A 16972-nucleotide genomic window follows, 5' to 3' on the forward strand; every position below is an offset into this window, starting at 1 on the left:
GGAGCAATCATGTGAAAACATTTTTTTTACAAAAGTTTATGTTTGTGAAATTGGAGATCCAGACAACCAGAGAGAGAGAGAGAGTATTAGTAGTGTTTGAAGAAGAGTTGTAAGAGCAACTTCAAGATATTGGCTAAATGAAGAAGTCCACAACAGTCTTGCTATTTTATAAAATCAGATAGTGTCAGTGGTTGGTTATATATGGCCAACGAAAATCAAGGAACATCCAACTTTCTATTTTGCAAAACCAGATAGCACATTTGTTGGAGTCTATATTTTGCTATGCAAATTTTAAAATAGTCTTCGTAACAATCTATACCTACTAATAAATTGTGAAAATTTCAGTCTGCCCCTAAAATTTTCTGCCTGTCCGTCCGTAGTACCGCCATGTCCATGTCGGTCATGGAATCCGCCTCTGGTACGTGGTGGAACAGGAAAAAAAATAGAAGTTTTTTTTAAGGTTCCCAATGCAAAATCTCTTATATAGAATCTTAAGAATAAGAAAACTATAGAGGTTTAGGTACACCGTCTGCCTGCTTCCCGAATCGTTACGCTGGGGGAGAAGGAAAAAAAGAATAAAAACTTTTCTAGGGTTTCCAATGTAAATCTTCAGTTTACTTTTCTTTTATTCTTTAAATCAAATGAAAATTGATAAATATATAGTAATTTATAGAAAAATCTAAAAATTACAAAATAAATTTTGTTCAGCTCCACATATTTAGATCCATAGATCCATGCAGTAAACAGAAAATATCACTGATTTTAGTATATTTTTTTGCTGAAGATGCTTGCCTATACTTTTTAGTATAAAACTAAAATTGTAGTCATCTTGCTCCAATTATTATAAAAAATTTATGATAACCTATTTAATGTGATGCTTGATTTCTGGTAAAAGTTTTAGCATCATTCTTGCATATCTTACTGATTTACTAATTTACCTAAATTTATGCTTAAGAGTACTTCCACTACCTTTGCACGATGTGTTGTTATGTCATTTGAACTTTATAAACTCATGTATTCATAATCTACATAGATTTAACTGATATAATCTACATACATTTAACTGATATATTATATTTTATAGGAATCCTAATCTAAATAAAAAAAACTTCTCATGTTTTAATATAATACTAAGGTATATTAGAGTAAGATAAGGTTTGACTAATTTCTATTTATTATTATTATTAAATAAATATGTATTCAAGCTATATATTATTGTAAATGTTAGCTATCTAATACCATAGATGTCATGGTTATCAATAAAATAAATTATGGATTTTAAATTTTATAAAAATGATAAATATAAATAGATATATAACATTATGTAATCACTTTCTATGACTATTTGATGTTTTTCTCCCGTTGCAACGCACAGGCAAGTTGTTGAAGTTGCTCTGACCTACAATGAGATCAACATCTTGTTTACAAAAGTATCAATCTCTGAATAACATGGCTTTTCAGGATCTAGATTGGAGCCTGATATACAAATACATGTCGAACAATAAATCTTGGTCTATGAACCTCAACACTAGGACTTACTCTCATTGTAAATTATAAGATGCTTTGGTTTTTCTAAATTCCTAGTTTTGCTATGCGCCTAAATATATATATTATGTATAGTTAGAATATTTCTTAGTCGTCCTATGTTTATTTAAGCAGCGATGTCGCCTGCCCACCATAAAAAGCAATGCAAGCGCGAACACAAGTGTCACACGTTGTTCAGGTTTAAAAGGTTTTTTTTTACACCTGCAATGCCCATGCTGACATTAGATCATTTCGGTAGCCATCTTAGAGCATCTTCAACAGTTATGCAATTGAAATTTGCCAATTGTTGGAGTTTGCTAAGTCTCTAAACGTTTTGGCAAAGGAAAAATAAGTTTATCTCCAAATATTTGGCATTTTTAACTTGGCATTTACCAAAATAGTTTACCCAACTTTTTTTTACGGGAATCTTTTATCGTGGCGGCAAATTTTCTACGAGTCGCGCCCGTCGCCCTTCGCCTGTCGCCGCGATCGAATTGTGTCGCCCGTGGCCGGCCGTTTGGTGGAGATCGAATTGCGTCGCCCGTCGCCGTTTGGTGGAGATCCGAATTGTGTCGCCCTTCGACCGTCGCCCGTCGAATTGTGATACTCGATTCCACGTTGCTGCTTGGTCCACGTCGAGGCAAGTGTACTCGATTCTTCTCACGTGGTTGCTGCTTCGACTCCATCTCGGTACCAGGTGTCCATCGGATGGATTCAAGATTGCCAAACATCGATTCTAGTCGTCGTTCCATCATATCAAAGGTTAATTTGTGCTTCGTAGACGAATATTTTAGGAGAGATCATATTTGTTTTGTTCGATGTTCTCAGCTGCGTAATTGTTCTCAGCTACGACAGAGGAGGGCTTCCAGATCCCACATCTTGTCGAAAGCTGCAATACAAGCGTCATCTCCTCCACGCCTAGCTTGTTTTGCCTGCTTCTGACCCAGTGGCCTCTTTCTTGGTACATCACCTGGGGTTGCAACCTCTACAACTTCTTCGTTGTTGTTGGCTTGTACATTGTTCAGCGTCGAATCCTTGCTAGTTTTCTGTTTTTTCTTCAGTGGTTGCTGCGGCTGAGACAACTCAATCATCCTAAGCTTCCACTTATCTTCATCCTTTAGTATATCATAGCAATGCATGAGACTGAAGGACTTATTTTCATCATCTATTCCCTTGAAAGTCGTTAATGCTTGATTAATCTGCACAAGTCAAATATTTGGTCACATATAAGGCAAATATTGGAAGACAAATAACCGAACGAACAAAGAAAACTAACCATGTCTTGGATAGTTGCTCCACTAGCATTTCTACGCTTAATTTTGTCGTACACACAGCAAAACTTGTGAACATCCTTCTGAATAGTCGTCCACCTATGCATAACAGAAGTCTCTGTCCTAGCAATTGTAGATTTCTTGTGTCCATCAAAATATTCCTTAATTCTACCCTAAAATTTTGTGCCTTTTTGATTGGCCCTGTGAATGGGATCTTTGCTAGTATTTAACCAAGCTGAACATATAGTTTCATCTTCATCTTGATCAAATTTTTTTTGACCTATGTGACAAACCCTTTTTAGCACTACGACGACCATCAACTCCAGTTGCCTGCACTTCCACAACTTCATCATCATTTGCAACAGGAAGATCTTGACTGGCTTGCTGCGTGCCTTGCGTTAGCGGCATGGTCAAGTCGTCCAAGCTAGCAACATTAGGTCCCGAGCGAAGGAGGCGCCGACCCGATCAGCGAAGGAGGCGGCGCGCGGGGCGAGGACAGACGCGCGGCGCGCGGGGCCAGAATAGATGCGCGCGGGGCAAAGAGGATACGCGCGCGAGGAGGACTCTCGTACGTATCTCGTCAAACTTCCGCGATGTATGGAGTAGACAACGAGTCCAAGATTCTAGGGATATCAAATTTGCCAAACCATTGTGCCTATGCAAAAATGTCAAGTTTGGTCTATCAAATGCCAAGTTTGCCAAAATGCATAAGTCAAATGCAAAACTGTTGGAGAGCAATTTTTAAACTTTTTGGTAAATTTCTAGAATGCATAGTCCATTTGTATAACTGTTGGAGATGCTCTTAGTAAAAATAGCGACATGGATAGGTGATCAAATTTGGTAGAAATGGGACAAGTAAGTTCATTTTGATGTTACGAGCGCACAACCACACGTAATTGATGTGTTTGAAATTTCAAAATAGAGAATTTGTGTTTCCAGTTAATTCTAACACATGCTTTAGGGTGTGAGATAAAAAATTATAATAAAATTAGGAATAAAAAAAGACTCCAAAACAAACAAGTAATTCTAGTAACATTTCGGGTGAGGGCCTTGAATTTTGTAGAAAGAAAGCTATAATGTCTCAAAAGAAAGATGAATCCTAACGAAAATTGAGAAATTACTTGTAGCTTCTCGTCCAAATCATATCCTTAAAAATTTATACTTTGTAATATTTTTTGAAAAAAATTATCTATGAAATGACCCGTGATAATGCTAGCACAACAAAAAAAAAGGTTCATATGCATGAGAATGCGTATACGTGTGTGAGCGTTCGTGTTTTCTTTTTATAGAACATTTTTAACTAACAAGAATTCTTTTATAAAAGATCAACATTATGTAAACAACAAGAATTTTTTTAAACTAACAGAAATATTTATTTTATTAAAAACAATAGTAGTGCCGAATGAAAACAAAAGGAAAAAATGCATTTTTCTGATGCACATGGGGATTGGGACATATATATTGCAACTAATGCGCTGAATTCCAAAGAACGCAACTAGTTTTCATCGTGAACTCTGGAAACACGGGAGGAAAAGTCCATTTTACATTCGTGATTACTGCCGTCTATTTTTTCGTGTCAAATTCCAAAATCATACATCTTATCTCTGGTTCGAGATGATTTAGAAGACGGTTTTGTCAAAAAAAGTTAAAAATGTAAAAATAACTGACAAGACTTCCAGAAGCTTAGAGATATTTTCTATGGTTTAATAACCTTATTAAGTATTTAGATTTTTTTTTAAGAAAAAAGAGCAATCTGTCTAGAAACCACAAACAAAATAGAGAGGTAATTTGTATGATTTTTAATTTTTAAAAGTTCAGAAGCAAATCAGATTCATGGACTTAAAATGGACCTTTTCTTTAAGCACACGCTGCGAGTAGTCCAAACTCCAAAGCGAGTTCGTTCACCAACCGCAAAGAAAAGCGCGCGGTCAGGCCCGTGGCACCCCACGTTCAGGGTACAACAGCCCAAGCCCACGAATCGCCCGCCCGCATCGACAAATACCACCAACCCAAGCAACGCCCCTGTGCGGTGCCGTCCTCCTTCCTCCCTCCCAAGACCCAGGCTTCCAGTTCCAGCCCCACCTCGCCTCTCCCCTCCCCAAACCCTACACCTCGGCCCCCGGCCTTCGGCCTTCGCCGTCCCCGGCTCACCGCCGCCCAAACCCCATACCGCAGCGCCAGCGCCAGCGCCAAACCGTACCCTGCCGTGCGGTCGGCCGCGCGCGCGGACGGCCACTCCCACGGCGCCGCCGCCCGCCGCCGCCGCCTTTGATGTCTCCCACCTGCGACCTCGGCTTCCTCTGGCCCCGGTCGCAGAAGAGCTCCTCCCAAGAGGTCATCCCAGGAGCGGCCGCTTCCTGCGCCCAGCGATTGGCCTCCCCACCGCAGCCGAGATGAGCGGCGGCGGCGGTGAGAAGGTACTGTCTGCGTGCTTGCATTGGCGTCGTCGTTTGGGCGTAATTGCGTGGTTTAACTGTCGGTACTGCCTGTCCGGCTCCCATGGCGTGGCGCATTAAAGTGAGGCCGGGGTGGTTGAAGGTTGGGTGTGCGGGCGAGTTGATTGGATTGGGGGGTTTTGTAGTACCTTGCACGCACGATGATTCAATGCTCCTGCGCGTGTATGGATCATACCCCCTGTTACTGGATGCATAAGCAATTAATTCATATGGTACCGAACCATGGATTCAGTTTGCATGTTCATTTGGATTATGATCATTGATAACTGCTTACGCTATTCTTGCTCCGACGATTGCGTGTGTGAAGCGCATGGGAGTGTATAGCAGTAGTTCTGCTGTAATTCAAAGCTGAAATTAAAGTTCCCTTAAATGCGTAGAGCCCCTTTCCAAAGGGCTCTCAGTACAAAATTGTTTTGATATGCAGTAGATTTTTTGCTGCGTCGGTTACTTATTAACAATAAAAGTTGCTCCGTCTGTGATGCAGATGTTGCTGTTTGGGTCCTTTACAGAGGACGAGACTAAGTTGTTCCAGGGTCAGCCTCTCAAAAGCCCAACTAAAAGCACCAGCAAAGAATGTGAGCGGATGGAGATCCAGTTTGGCACCCTGAACTTTTCAGTGCTGAATTTAGAGAAGATATCTATTTCAAGTGTTGTTCTTCCAGCAAAATCAGCAAATGGCGATACCAGTGCCATCACAAAGGAGAATCCATGCGGTAATGAAAAGAAAGCTGCAGGATCAAGCCTTCCAAATGGTGGACCAGTTGTGACTAATGGATGCCCCCCTGTTAATGTTCCTGCTGACAATGGTGTATTTGAGAATGTGGCGAAGACAGAGACTGTTGTCCCATCAGTTGTGCCTGTCAAAAGCATCAGCAATCCAACACCACAAATGACGTTGGAGGTGCACAAGGATGTCATCGAACCCACTCAAAGCAGAAAGTTAGACAAGGAAAGGGAAATTATTGAAAATGGTAGCCCAGTTGTCGAGACACCCATTGTTGCAGCTCCAGTGGAAGAGGCAGTCACAAGCCTAAATAAGAAACCCTCTCAGAACATGCCCTTGCTTCCACATGGTTTGAGGAACACAGGAAATATCTGCTTTCTGAATGCAACTTTGCAGGCATTGCTTTCATGCTCGCCTTTTGTCCACCTATTGCAGGATTTGAGGAACCGTAGTATACCTAAGGTACTTGTACCTAATCAAATTGGTTTGATGCAATTTTGGCGCTTATTTGATTTCCTTTGTTCTGATCATTTCTTCCATTTTAGGTTGGCTACCCAACTCTGAATGCATTTGTTGAGTTGATCTCTCAGTTTGATGTGGCGGATGAGTCAGTTATCAAGAAAAATGAGAAGGCTATTACTGTTGCTGCAAAACCACTTAATCCTGCCATGTTTGATGCTGTTCTCAGAAACTTTACACCAGATGTGCCGGCTGGAGTAACTGCTCGACCAAGGTAAGTGCTTGTGGTTCTGTTCTTTGGTATATTTTTTCCTTGAGCAAAACTCCTTAAGTTGTGGATTCCGAATCGAATATAGCATTTCAGCCATTAAGGATTTATCTCATCGAGTAGCAAGTAGCAAGACCTGGACCATCTCATTGAGTCTAGCAAGTCGCAAGACCCAAAGTTCAAGAAGGTGCTAGATGTTTTCTAGGCGCTGACCCATAGCCTAACGCCTAGGCGTTACAAGGCGTTTTTCTATGTGTTTCCATATCCATGCATATTTACTTCAAAGTCTAAAAGGAGAAATAGGAGACCAGTGGGCCAAGAGTTATACAAGAAGGCCCATAAAAGTAGCCCAAGCCCAAGTCTGAACAGCAAACCTTCCCTAACCTCGCCCCCGTCCCTGCCTGCTCCGTGCTGCTTGCCGGCCCCAGTCCCAGCCTCCTCCGCGCTGCTCGCTGACCCCAGTCCCTGTCTCCTCTGCCACGGCCCGCATACGCCCATGCCCGCCGTCCGATTCCGCTTGAGGTTGTTCCTCCCTCACTGGCTAGTGGCGACCTCCGGCTGCCAAGGGGTCCGCCTACCCCCTTAGGCCAGGCGGAACCCCGTCGCCTCCTGCTTAGTCGCGCTTAGGCGGCCGCCTAGTGTCGCCTCTTTGAACCGTGGCAAGACCTGGATGTCTACATATTTATATAGGGTTTTAGCTGATTCAAATCTTGTGTATCTATTTTCAGTCTCCCAAATGCCAAATTCACCTCCTAAATGGTCTGTGGGCCTTTCATGGTGACCATAAGCATCAATATCGAGTTTATTCTGACAAAGTTGTCTGTAAATATATTGACCATGTTGTTATCTTTTTAATTTTGTTTGTTAATGTCCTTTATAAACTGATGTCTCCCTTGCAATGAAGCTTTTGGTATAGTTTGTGATGCTATATGCACTTTTGCACTCTGCAGGCAGGAAGATGCTCAAGAGTTTTTAAGTTTTGCCATGGATAGAATGCATGATGAACTGCTGAAGCTTAATGGCAATGGATCAGATTCAAAGGAGGGTATGGTTGTTTCTTCTGTGGATGATGATGCTTGGGAGACAGTTGGACGAAAGAACAAATCTGCAATAGTTAGAACTCAGAGTTTCGTTCCCTCTGAGCTAAGCGCTATTTTTGGAGGGCAGCTACAGAGTGTTGTGAAAGCTACAGGTAATTTTGTCTTGTCCTGAGGGAGATGACTCAGTTTTTCTGTAAAGAACTGTATATCGATCTAGCTATATCTCTTTGAAAGGACTTAGAGAGTTGTGCTTTTTCAGTTTTTCTTGATTTGTTATGCCTGCATCATGTTTCCATGTACACATTTCCTGTTTATCTGGTTGTTGTCACCTTTTGCTTCCTGCTGTGCATGCTGTCATTGCTTTTTTTCGCCTCTAACCAGCCCAATATCAGTGTCAATAGTTCATGTTTCAAGAGCATTCTACATGTTGTCAATTAATGAAGTGTCTGTCTATGTTACCCTTTGATATAATGAGAAAGGATCTAGGACTTTTCTGTGTCCTGTAAGGTAATTCTATGTTGTTGTCACTGCCATTGAAGTTTTACTGATAATAGTGCACGAATGCATCTCAACACTAACCCAGCTATATCCTGCTTAGTTAAAACTGCCCCCATTCAGATGCTTCTGTTTTCTCCAATGGAATATGATATCATGATCGCATTAGTTATTCACCATAGGGATATGCTGAAACTTATGTTTGAGTAGGCCCACTTGCGCTGTTTCTTATCTGTCTTTTCAGTGTTGTATACTGATGAATACACCTTTCAGGCAACAAAGCATCAGCTACTGTTCAGCCCTTCCTACTGCTCCATCTTGATATATTCCCAGATGCTGTTCAGACACTTAATGATGCACTTCATCTGTTCTCTACTCCCGAATCTTTGGAAGGATACAGAACAGCTGCTGGAAAGGTATCTACCTTGTCACCTTTGTGTTTAGTATATTTTTAGCATCCAATTCATCATCGCACAATATAAGTGCGTGTCATGCAATGCATTTTGCTAGCAAGCTACTTGTAAAGACAAAACTGCGAAATATGGATCTTCTGGTTTGTTTTACCTTTAGATGCACTTCTATGCTGCTTTTTATGATTTTTCTATTCATGCCTCTGGCCTGTTTGGAACGCAGGAATCGAAAACACAGGAACAGGAAAAAAAACGCAGGAATAGGATGAGTATGTAGTGGTAAAACAGAGGAAAGGAGAAACACAGGAAATAACTAAGAAGGGGTGTGTGGAACGCAGGAATTCATAACATGAGAATCACAAGACTGAATGATAAAATGTCATTATTAGTGCTTAATGATAAATTAATTCAAGTCATTTATAATTATAGATGTATTTTTTATCACAAGTGAAGGCCCAGGTCCACAAGGCCACAAGTGATTGATGACCATGAGCGGTGTTACCTGCTGCTTCAGAGCGCGTGTATACATTAATAGCAGAACTAAGTATGTTATATTTTCTTGGGCTTCGTGAAGGAAAGGAAACCATGAGCTAGGATCAGATTATTTTTTCCTTTGAAATCACATGCATGTGCTAGCATTCCAGAGGAAAGGAATTGACAAATCCTTTGATCCAAACACCTTTCCTCCAAAAATTTCCTATAGTTTCATTTCCTGTACTTTTCCTATGAAAATACTCCATTCCAAACAGGGCTAAGGTGGGTTTATGAATGCTAACATTTTTGCTATGCCCTTAGATATACACTATGTCTAGAAAAGCCAAAATGTCTTATAGTTTGGAGTAGAGGTGGTACATTTTTTTAATATTTTGAGTGCCATAGTGCAGCTCTTCTTTCATTAAACAGACACAGTAACATATTGCAATCAGCTACAGTTATGATGTAGTATCAAACTTGATCTTGCAGGCTGGTTTGGTGACAGCTAGAAAATCATTCAAGATACACGCGCTTTCAAAGATAATGATAATGCACTTGAAGAGGTTCAGTTATGGAAATCATGGGAGCACTAAAGTCTATAAGCCACTCCACTTCCCAAAAGAACTGGTTCTTAGTCGTGAGCTGCTGAGCTCACCATCTACAGAGGTGATAATCTTCTCGACATGCATTTGTAAATTGTTTTTGGCCCAACATATTTGTGACATCTTCTATGGGTTTGTCGGTGCAGGCATGCTTTTATGTCTCTAGTTGCACCTGTCATCTTGATTGTTTGACATGTATCAGGCCTTGTTTCGTTACACCCGAAATTCGAAAACTTTTCAAGATTCCCCATCATATTGAATCTTGCGGCACATGCATGGAGCATTAAATATAGATAAAAAAACAACTAATTGCACAGTTTGCTTGTAATTTGCGAGACAAATCTTTTGAGCCTAGTTAGTACATGGTTTGACAATAATTGCCAAATATAAATGAAAGTGCCACAGTACCTGAACTTTTCACGCAGGGAACTAAACAAGGCCTCAGTATCTTTAAGCATGAATTGAGTTTGTACAGCGATCATGTGGTCGTAACACATTGAAATGACATTACAATTGATTGGTACTACTGAATCACTTGATCTAACTGTTCGTCTTTGTTCTATACAGGGTAGAAAATATGAGCTTGTTGCAACCATCACTCATCATGGGAGGGACCCTTACAGGGGGCACTACACTGCTCACGCAAAGCATGCCAACGGGCAATGGCTTCGCTTCGATGATGATGCTGTTGTGCCTGTTGCCGAGAACGATGTCTTGCATGACCAAGCATATGTCCTCTTCTACAAACAAGTCTGAAAGCACTACGTAGTTGATTAGTCACTCTTTCGTATTGCTGCTGCTTAAACAGCCAGATATACCATCTAACTATCGTCCTGTTAATGTAGCCGCCGAGTAACAGCAGAGTATTTATGTGAAGTACCTTGGTGCTGCCTGTGTTTATTATTATATATGCTTGGTCATATAGCGAGAGGGGGATTTGTCTTCAGCCCATTTTGAGGTTTTGTAAAATTCAACTGCTCATCATTGTAATGACCAGCGAAGTAATCATGGGATGTTAATCATGGTCACCCCTGTTGCTGACAGCTGCTGAATTTGTGGTGTGATTGGTTGCATGTGGCATGCCATGGTTCTGAATTGGTAGTTGACAAGACATTGCCATCACAGCGTGCCATGTGCCCTGTCTTTGGGAGTGTCAAGAGGTGCAAGACAATGTCAGCTGGTGTATGTGCCTTGCAAGCATGATTAACATGTTCGGAAAGCTTCAAATAATTTCATTTTGAAGGTGTCGTATCCCTTTCATGGATTCTGACGGCTGTAAGGAAGGTGTGCGGCCGACATGAAGTTTTGTTGTGGCTTGCAAAGTCTTTCATATGATTTATATACACTGCGCCAACAGAAACCTGGCTACGAAATAGAGTTGGTGGTTGAAACAATAATATTCCAAGAGAAGACAAGTGTGACGAATGGACTGAAGTGGTTGCCATATAGGCAATCTGATGATATCGCAAATGTAGAGCAAACTGAGCTAATCTATGCGAGATTGTTGCAATCTGTTGTTAAACTACCATCGGTTATACCTGCTGGCAGACAGTGCAACTGGCGGTCATACATAGTTGATAGTTGCTTTGTGGTATCATGCAAATCCTGTCGTTAATTAAACCACCATCCGTTACACCTGCTGGCAGGCAGTGCAACCGGCAGTCCTAAGGTTGTGGTGCTTGCCGAGCAGGCAAATTCGGTGGCTCATCAGTGTTTGCTACTCCTACGGCCTTTTGTTTCAAGGACACATTCTTGTCAGCGGATGCAGACCGCTAGACATCCCAAAATGTCATCTGGAGAGTAGCTTCAGGAACCTGAAGTCTTGATAACTCAGTGCCATCTGAATCATAGTAATGCTGTAATGGAAAGGCAGAGAGCCAGAGACGGAAATGAAGCGACCTGAAATAGACCGGGCAACGATCAACTCATTAAAACACAGTGAAGTACAGTACTAGTCCGATAGGCGACACCCCATACAGCGCACCGACACTTTCCGTCCCACAGATCAATTCAGCAGCAGTTTGATTCTTCGTGTCACATTTCTGCAACAATTGAAGTGCTGGCACATGAACAGATGAACTTTATATGTAGCAACCGAGCTTTGAATCCCATTTTCTCAAACAGCTATACACACTCTAGTACTGCACTCTTTTGAGGGGCTTGATGGTGCTCGTACCTCCTCCTGTACTGCCACTCACCAACCACCACCATTTCCCCAAGAACCAGGAAACCAGTTGCCCCCAATCTTCCTTCACCAACTGCTTGTAATCACCATGGATGATGGCATCGCCAAAGGCAGGGCGAGAAGTAAAGTCAGCATCACCAAAGTTCAGCAGACAGAACACACACACTTTCCAACTCCCAAATCAGAGAACACACTGAAACACAGGCACACAGCAAAAAGATTTTGAGGAACAACGAACAAGAAACACCTGGCGAAGAGTTGTAAAGATCAGACTGCTTGCCATCATATATTCAACAACATGGACATGGGAGGAGGAACAGTACATCACTCCGTCTGCCTCTTTTTTTGGGGGGTTTGTTTTTGTTTTTGTTTTCTAACACGGCTGGATGAACAAGAACTGAGCTGAACAGGCGAAAAACTAGCTACGAGGAGAGAGCACTGGCCGCCTTGGCCCGCCGAATCCCCCCTCTGGTTTTTTTTAGTTGTATACACAGAAAGACTACCTTAATTGCTTGAGGTTACACTAGGCACAGCAGCCATGGTGGCAGGAGGAGAAGGTGCTCTTCTTCTAGCGAGGCTGGTGGATGGCGCGGCGGGCGGCGCCCCTGCCGCCGGCGTGGTACGCCGGCTTGTCCGCGTACCTCTGCTGCTGCGGCGACGGCGCGGCGACGACAGTGGCGGCAGCCCTGGGGGAGCTGACGCTGAGCGCCCTGAGCACGTCGAGGTCGTACCCGGGCGCCGGCGCCGGCTTGGCGGCCTGGTGGTGGTGGACGTCGGGCGCGTAGAAGAGGTCGTCGGTGTCGACCATGTCGAGGAGGTCGACGGAGTCATCGGGGAGAAGCGCGGCGACGTCGAAGTCGTCCGCTGCGTCGGCGGCAAAGGCGGCGTCGTAGGCGGCCTCGTGGAGCTGGTGCTGGCGGAACCAGTGGTCGCGGAACCAAGCGGTGGTCTTGACGAGCTCCCACCACTCGGGCGAGAAGTCCTCCACCTGCCTGTACGCCGCCGGGATGAAGAGCGGCGCGTTCGGGTTCAGCGACGACGACGCCATGGCTGCCACGGTGCTCATCCTCTTGTCAAGCTCAGCTTCGATCCTGACCTCGATCTCTGCTCTTGTCTCCCTGGAACCACAACCACAAACAAACACGCTGATCGAGTCAGGTCCAGCTCTTCTCGGCTGTTGCCTCCGATCCGGAACCGGACGGGGATCCCAATCCTCGGTTCGTTCCTCAGCGCCACGGATCTGAGACAGCTCGCGTAGCAGCAGCAGCAGCAGGCAGCTTACCTTTTTCCCTCGCCTGGAGTTGCTTCGCTTCGGCCGTGCGGACGGAAGAGGAGGGGAAAGGAGAGGAAAGGAAATATCCCGTGCGGGCCGCGGTTTCTGGGCGGAAACAGGGGTGATTTTGGGTGGTTTCTGGCTGCCGAGCCCGTGTGCGCCGTGGTGGGGAGGAGGCAGGTGTTTATAGCCACCCACAGCCCACAGCCAGTCAGCTGCCAGCTGAACTGAAGGGAGCGGAGCCGCCGAGCCGAGCCGTGCGGGTGGGTCGGAACGGAAGGTCCGAGGGTGGGGCCGGATGATGGATTGATTGATTGGGACTGGTCGGCTCGGCCTTTTTTTTTTTCCGATCATAAAAAACGCGGTGGCCAGCTACTGGGGGCAAACGCCTGGCTGGCCCGCGTTCTGCCGGGCGGATTTTCTATGGGCGCCGCGTTTGTGTTGGGTGGTTTGATTGGACTAGAGGAAGGTTCCGGCATTCCCGATAAGGACGAAACCACGAGGAGTCGGACGCGCACAAACGTGTAAACCGTGGCGCGCCAACAGTCTGTTCGTTAAAATAATGATACCGTCCGAACCCTGAATAGCCATTGGTTTTTTGGCACGATCGATACGATGATTTGATTAAATGTAATAACAAGATTTTTTTTACAAAGAATGTAATACCAGTTGGTCCTATGAGGACGTCCTCAACGGCAGTTTATAAATAGCTAATTAGATAAGGCTTACAAATAATTAAAAAAACACTATAATAGAGAGTTACTTTTTTTTTCAAGATCGGGGATATAGCCCGTTTTTCATTAAGCAGAAGAGAATGATCAATAGACCTACACATAGTTGACACAAAAGGATTCGTGGGTAATCCAAGGATTACCAACGAAGTCCTCAACACAAAAACGAAAAACAAGAAACATGAGGGGCGGGGGACCCTCCACCTAACAACCCAGCAAACTGAACCTAATACAAAATCTCAACACCATGGTAGCCAGCAGTGAGAGGAGCCAAAGAGATAACAACGGCAAAGCATCCGCTAGAGCTCAAGACGGCAAAGCATTCGTCCAACCAAACTGGCAACCTCGGCAGCAGAGCATCTACCGGAAATGCCAACGACCTCGGCGGCAAAGCATCCGCAGGAACACAGCGACCTCAGCATCAAAGCAACCGCTGGAAACGCTACCTCAGCGGCAAAGCATCCGCCGGAAACACCTCGGCGGCAAAGCATCCGCCGAAAACCCCTCGGTGGCAAAGCATCCACCAGAAACGACCATAAGTACGGCTACAACAAACACCAGCTAGATATACCAAGGTGAGGAGAAACAAGAAGCCCAATTAGGTGTAGCAAGGTGACCAGGGAGACCACGCGGGAGGAGCGACGAGCACCGAGTAGGACTTGCGTCCTCAGCCTGTTGTTGACGGTCCTTAATGCTCATATTCAATCATCAACTAATCATAGAAAATGATCCAAATGCAACCAACACCTAGACTTAGGGTTTTATCTGACAGAATTCCACAAGTTTTGGTGTTTGTCTATTTCTGCAGGGGGTTATCAGGAAATACGGAAGAAAGGCCCACACGTCGGGTTTACATAGAGATATTAACGTGCCGCACAATTATCTACCATCTAGAAGAGTCCAGAAGCCACAGGAGCGAACGGGAGACGTAACGGAGCCGGGCACTGGGCGCCCGCCCTCCCTTACTGGGCGCCCGCCCTCTCCCCTGGACCAATCAGGGCGAAGTTCGGGGATCATGCTCCACCGACCTAATACTTCAAGAAAACCACACGATCAATGTCGGTTTGATCCGACGGCCCAGATTCACTTGAAGGGACTATAAAACCAGACCCCCCTGGCCCCTGGAGATCATACCTCTTCTACAGAATCAAAGCTAGGGTTTCAAGTCTTCATCCAAGTAGAGAGGATCCCTCTAGTTCTTCTAGTTCTACCTCTAGTTCATCTAGATCTAGTTCTAGTTCATCTAGTTCTAGTTCTAGTTCCTCTAGTTCTAGTTCTAGTTAGTTCTAGTTGTAATCTAGAAAATAGGGAGAGAGAAGAGGAGAGCGGAGGAGGAGGAGCCGGATCTGTCGGATCTTCCTCAACATTGTACTTTTGCAGCAACTGGTTCGTTCTTCATCGTTCTCCAGGTTCTTCAATTCATAATCCTGAGTTCTTTAATTACTTTTATTTACATTCAAGTTATTTATTGGATTCCCGCTTGCATCAAGTGCTCTAATCTTTGCAACATTAGAGTAGTAATTAATAGATTAGACGTGGTGTTTAGTCTTGCAATTACCTGGAATTGCACCCAATCCTGCGGATTGTTGTGGTAGCCTTAGGGTAGTGACAGCCCTAACGGTCGACGTATTCCACCTCGTTCGGATCGGTGTTTGTAGGACCGTAGTCAGACCTTCCTAGCCCCCTTCTCATCTCTTTCTGTGGTTAGTGCTCTGATGTCCCGATATAGATAATCTTGAAGTAAATCTTGATTCTTAGATCAACTAGAGAACTCTCAGGAAACTTCCTCTCTTCCCACCAAAAATAATTATATAGTTATCCTTGGGCGATCTTGGATCTTAGTTAGTACACTCACGTTCTCTGTGGAAAATCGATACTCTGGAATACTCCCGGGTGAAAGCTACACGGTATCCGTGCGCTTGCGGATTTTTCTGTTTGCGTTTAAAATACCCAACACCTGTAGTAGACGAAGAAGCTTCAGCGACGCCTCCAGGAAGGTAGATGACGCGTTGCGCCACCGCCGCTGGCCCTGAACAAACGGGCGGGGTTTTCACCTAGATTCTTGCCTCGGAAACAGGCCACACATGGCGACCGAAGCAGCAACGACGAACGGCCGAAGCCGCGGCACAGGCGCCCAGGCCGCAGCCTTGACCACGCCACCCACACCGCCACCCAGGACAGCCCTGCCACCGCGCTAACACCGAGCTGTCGCGGGAGCGCAGTTTAGGGCACCGCGAGTGCGCCGTCAGCCGCCAAGGACGGGGGGCACCGGGGCAGTGGCTCGTGGCCGTGAGCTTGGTGATGGCGCGCTGAGACTGCATGACCGGACTAGCCCCGGGGAAGGCCGGCGTGGATCCATGGACGCCAGAACTGCCCGGAACCGACGATGCGCCGCCGAGCACAGACGCCGGCCGGCCATGGCACCGACGGGTCTCCAAGGCGCAGCCGGGTGCCACCCACCGCGAGAGGCCGGATCCGGCCACCAAGGACACGGATCCGCCCTGTCGGCCGCCCGGCAAGCCCGCCGCCAAGTCGCCGGAGAGGTTAGGGTTGGGGGAGGGGGGCAAAGGAGCGAGAGGTGGGAGGAGAAGGAGGCAGGGCACAGAGCCGGTGCGGGCCGCCGCCGCCGCGTGCGGGAGGCGACGACGGTGGCCGAGGAGGCGACGAAGGGGAGGAGGAAGGTGGGCGGCGCCGGCGAGCACCCCCGAGTCGCCCGAGAGCGCTCGGGGGTCGTCCTCTAAATGATCCTATATGTTGCAGCGATTTGCTCTTGCTGTAGCTGAATTGAATGACACCCATAATAGAGAGTTACTTGAGCTTTGAAAGAAATGTTTATATAATAACCAATTGAAATAGTAATAAAATCCTGAGAAAAGTGAGATCGTGCTAGACTAGCTATTTGGCAGTCGTTAGCTATTTATTTTTTTTCTTAACAACCAATAGATTTTTTTTGTAGACTAGCTATTTGAGAACCATTGAGGACGGTCTTATTATATGATAACAACATCCGACCAAGTGGTTCTTCAAGAAAAGTACATTAGTACATTGCATAATTTTTTT

The 16972-nt window shown here is 45.0% G+C and overlaps 2 protein-coding genes across 3 annotated transcripts; one reads left to right on the forward strand and one right to left on the reverse strand.

Moving 5' to 3' along the window:
* Nucleotides 4787–10958, forward strand: LOC110432276 (ubiquitin carboxyl-terminal hydrolase 24). 2 transcript variants are annotated; one of them, XM_021452351.1, is made up of 7 exons: nucleotides 4787–5212; nucleotides 5736–6437; nucleotides 6521–6708; nucleotides 7653–7894; nucleotides 8511–8653; nucleotides 9611–9787; nucleotides 10291–10958. In XM_021452351.1, exons 1-7 carry the CDS (start codon nucleotides 5189–5191, stop codon nucleotides 10477–10479), a joined length of 1665 nt encoding a protein of 554 aa, XP_021308026.1. In that variant the 5' UTR covers nucleotides 4787–5188; the 3' UTR covers nucleotides 10480–10958. The 2 variants fall into 2 exon arrangements, with proteins under 2 accessions (XP_021308026.1, XP_021308027.1); XM_021452352.1 differs by lacking the exons at nucleotides 9611–9787; nucleotides 10291–10958 and adding an exon at nucleotides 8871–9579.
* Nucleotides 12144–13351, reverse strand: LOC8072261 (protein EARLY RESPONSIVE TO DEHYDRATION 15). Its single transcript, XM_002463289.2, has 2 exons — nucleotides 13191–13351; nucleotides 12144–13026 (listed from the first exon to the last, which is right to left on the reverse strand). Exon 2 carries the CDS (start codon nucleotides 12972–12974, stop codon nucleotides 12477–12479), a length of 498 nt encoding a protein of 165 aa, XP_002463334.1. The 5' UTR covers nucleotides 12975–13026; nucleotides 13191–13351; the 3' UTR covers nucleotides 12144–12476.

This window comes from Sorghum bicolor, chromosome 2, assembly GCF_000003195.3.
Source record: "Sorghum bicolor cultivar BTx623 chromosome 2, Sorghum_bicolor_NCBIv3, whole genome shotgun sequence".
In the NCBI taxonomy this organism is placed as follows: Eukaryota; Viridiplantae; Streptophyta; class Magnoliopsida; order Poales; family Poaceae; genus Sorghum; species Sorghum bicolor.

What these genes read in the sequence shown, in the direction of transcription:
- LOC8072261 (XM_002463289.2), bottom strand. Translation starts at nt 12,974, where the DNA reads ATGAGCACCGTGGCAGCCATGGCGTCGTCGTCGCTGAACCCGAACGCG.
- LOC110432276 (XM_021452351.1), top strand. Translation starts at nt 5,189, where the DNA reads ATGAGCGGCGGCGGCGGTGAGAAG. An exon ending in GAGTGTTGTGAAAGCTACAG is followed by an intron (nt 7,895 to 8,510) that starts GTAATTTTGTCT and finishes TACACCTTTCAG; the next exon opens with GCAACAAAGCATCAGCTACT. An exon ending in ACAGAACAGCTGCTGGAAAG is followed by an intron (nt 8,654 to 9,610) that starts GTATCTACCTTG and finishes TTGATCTTGCAG; the next exon opens with GCTGGTTTGGTGACAGCTAG.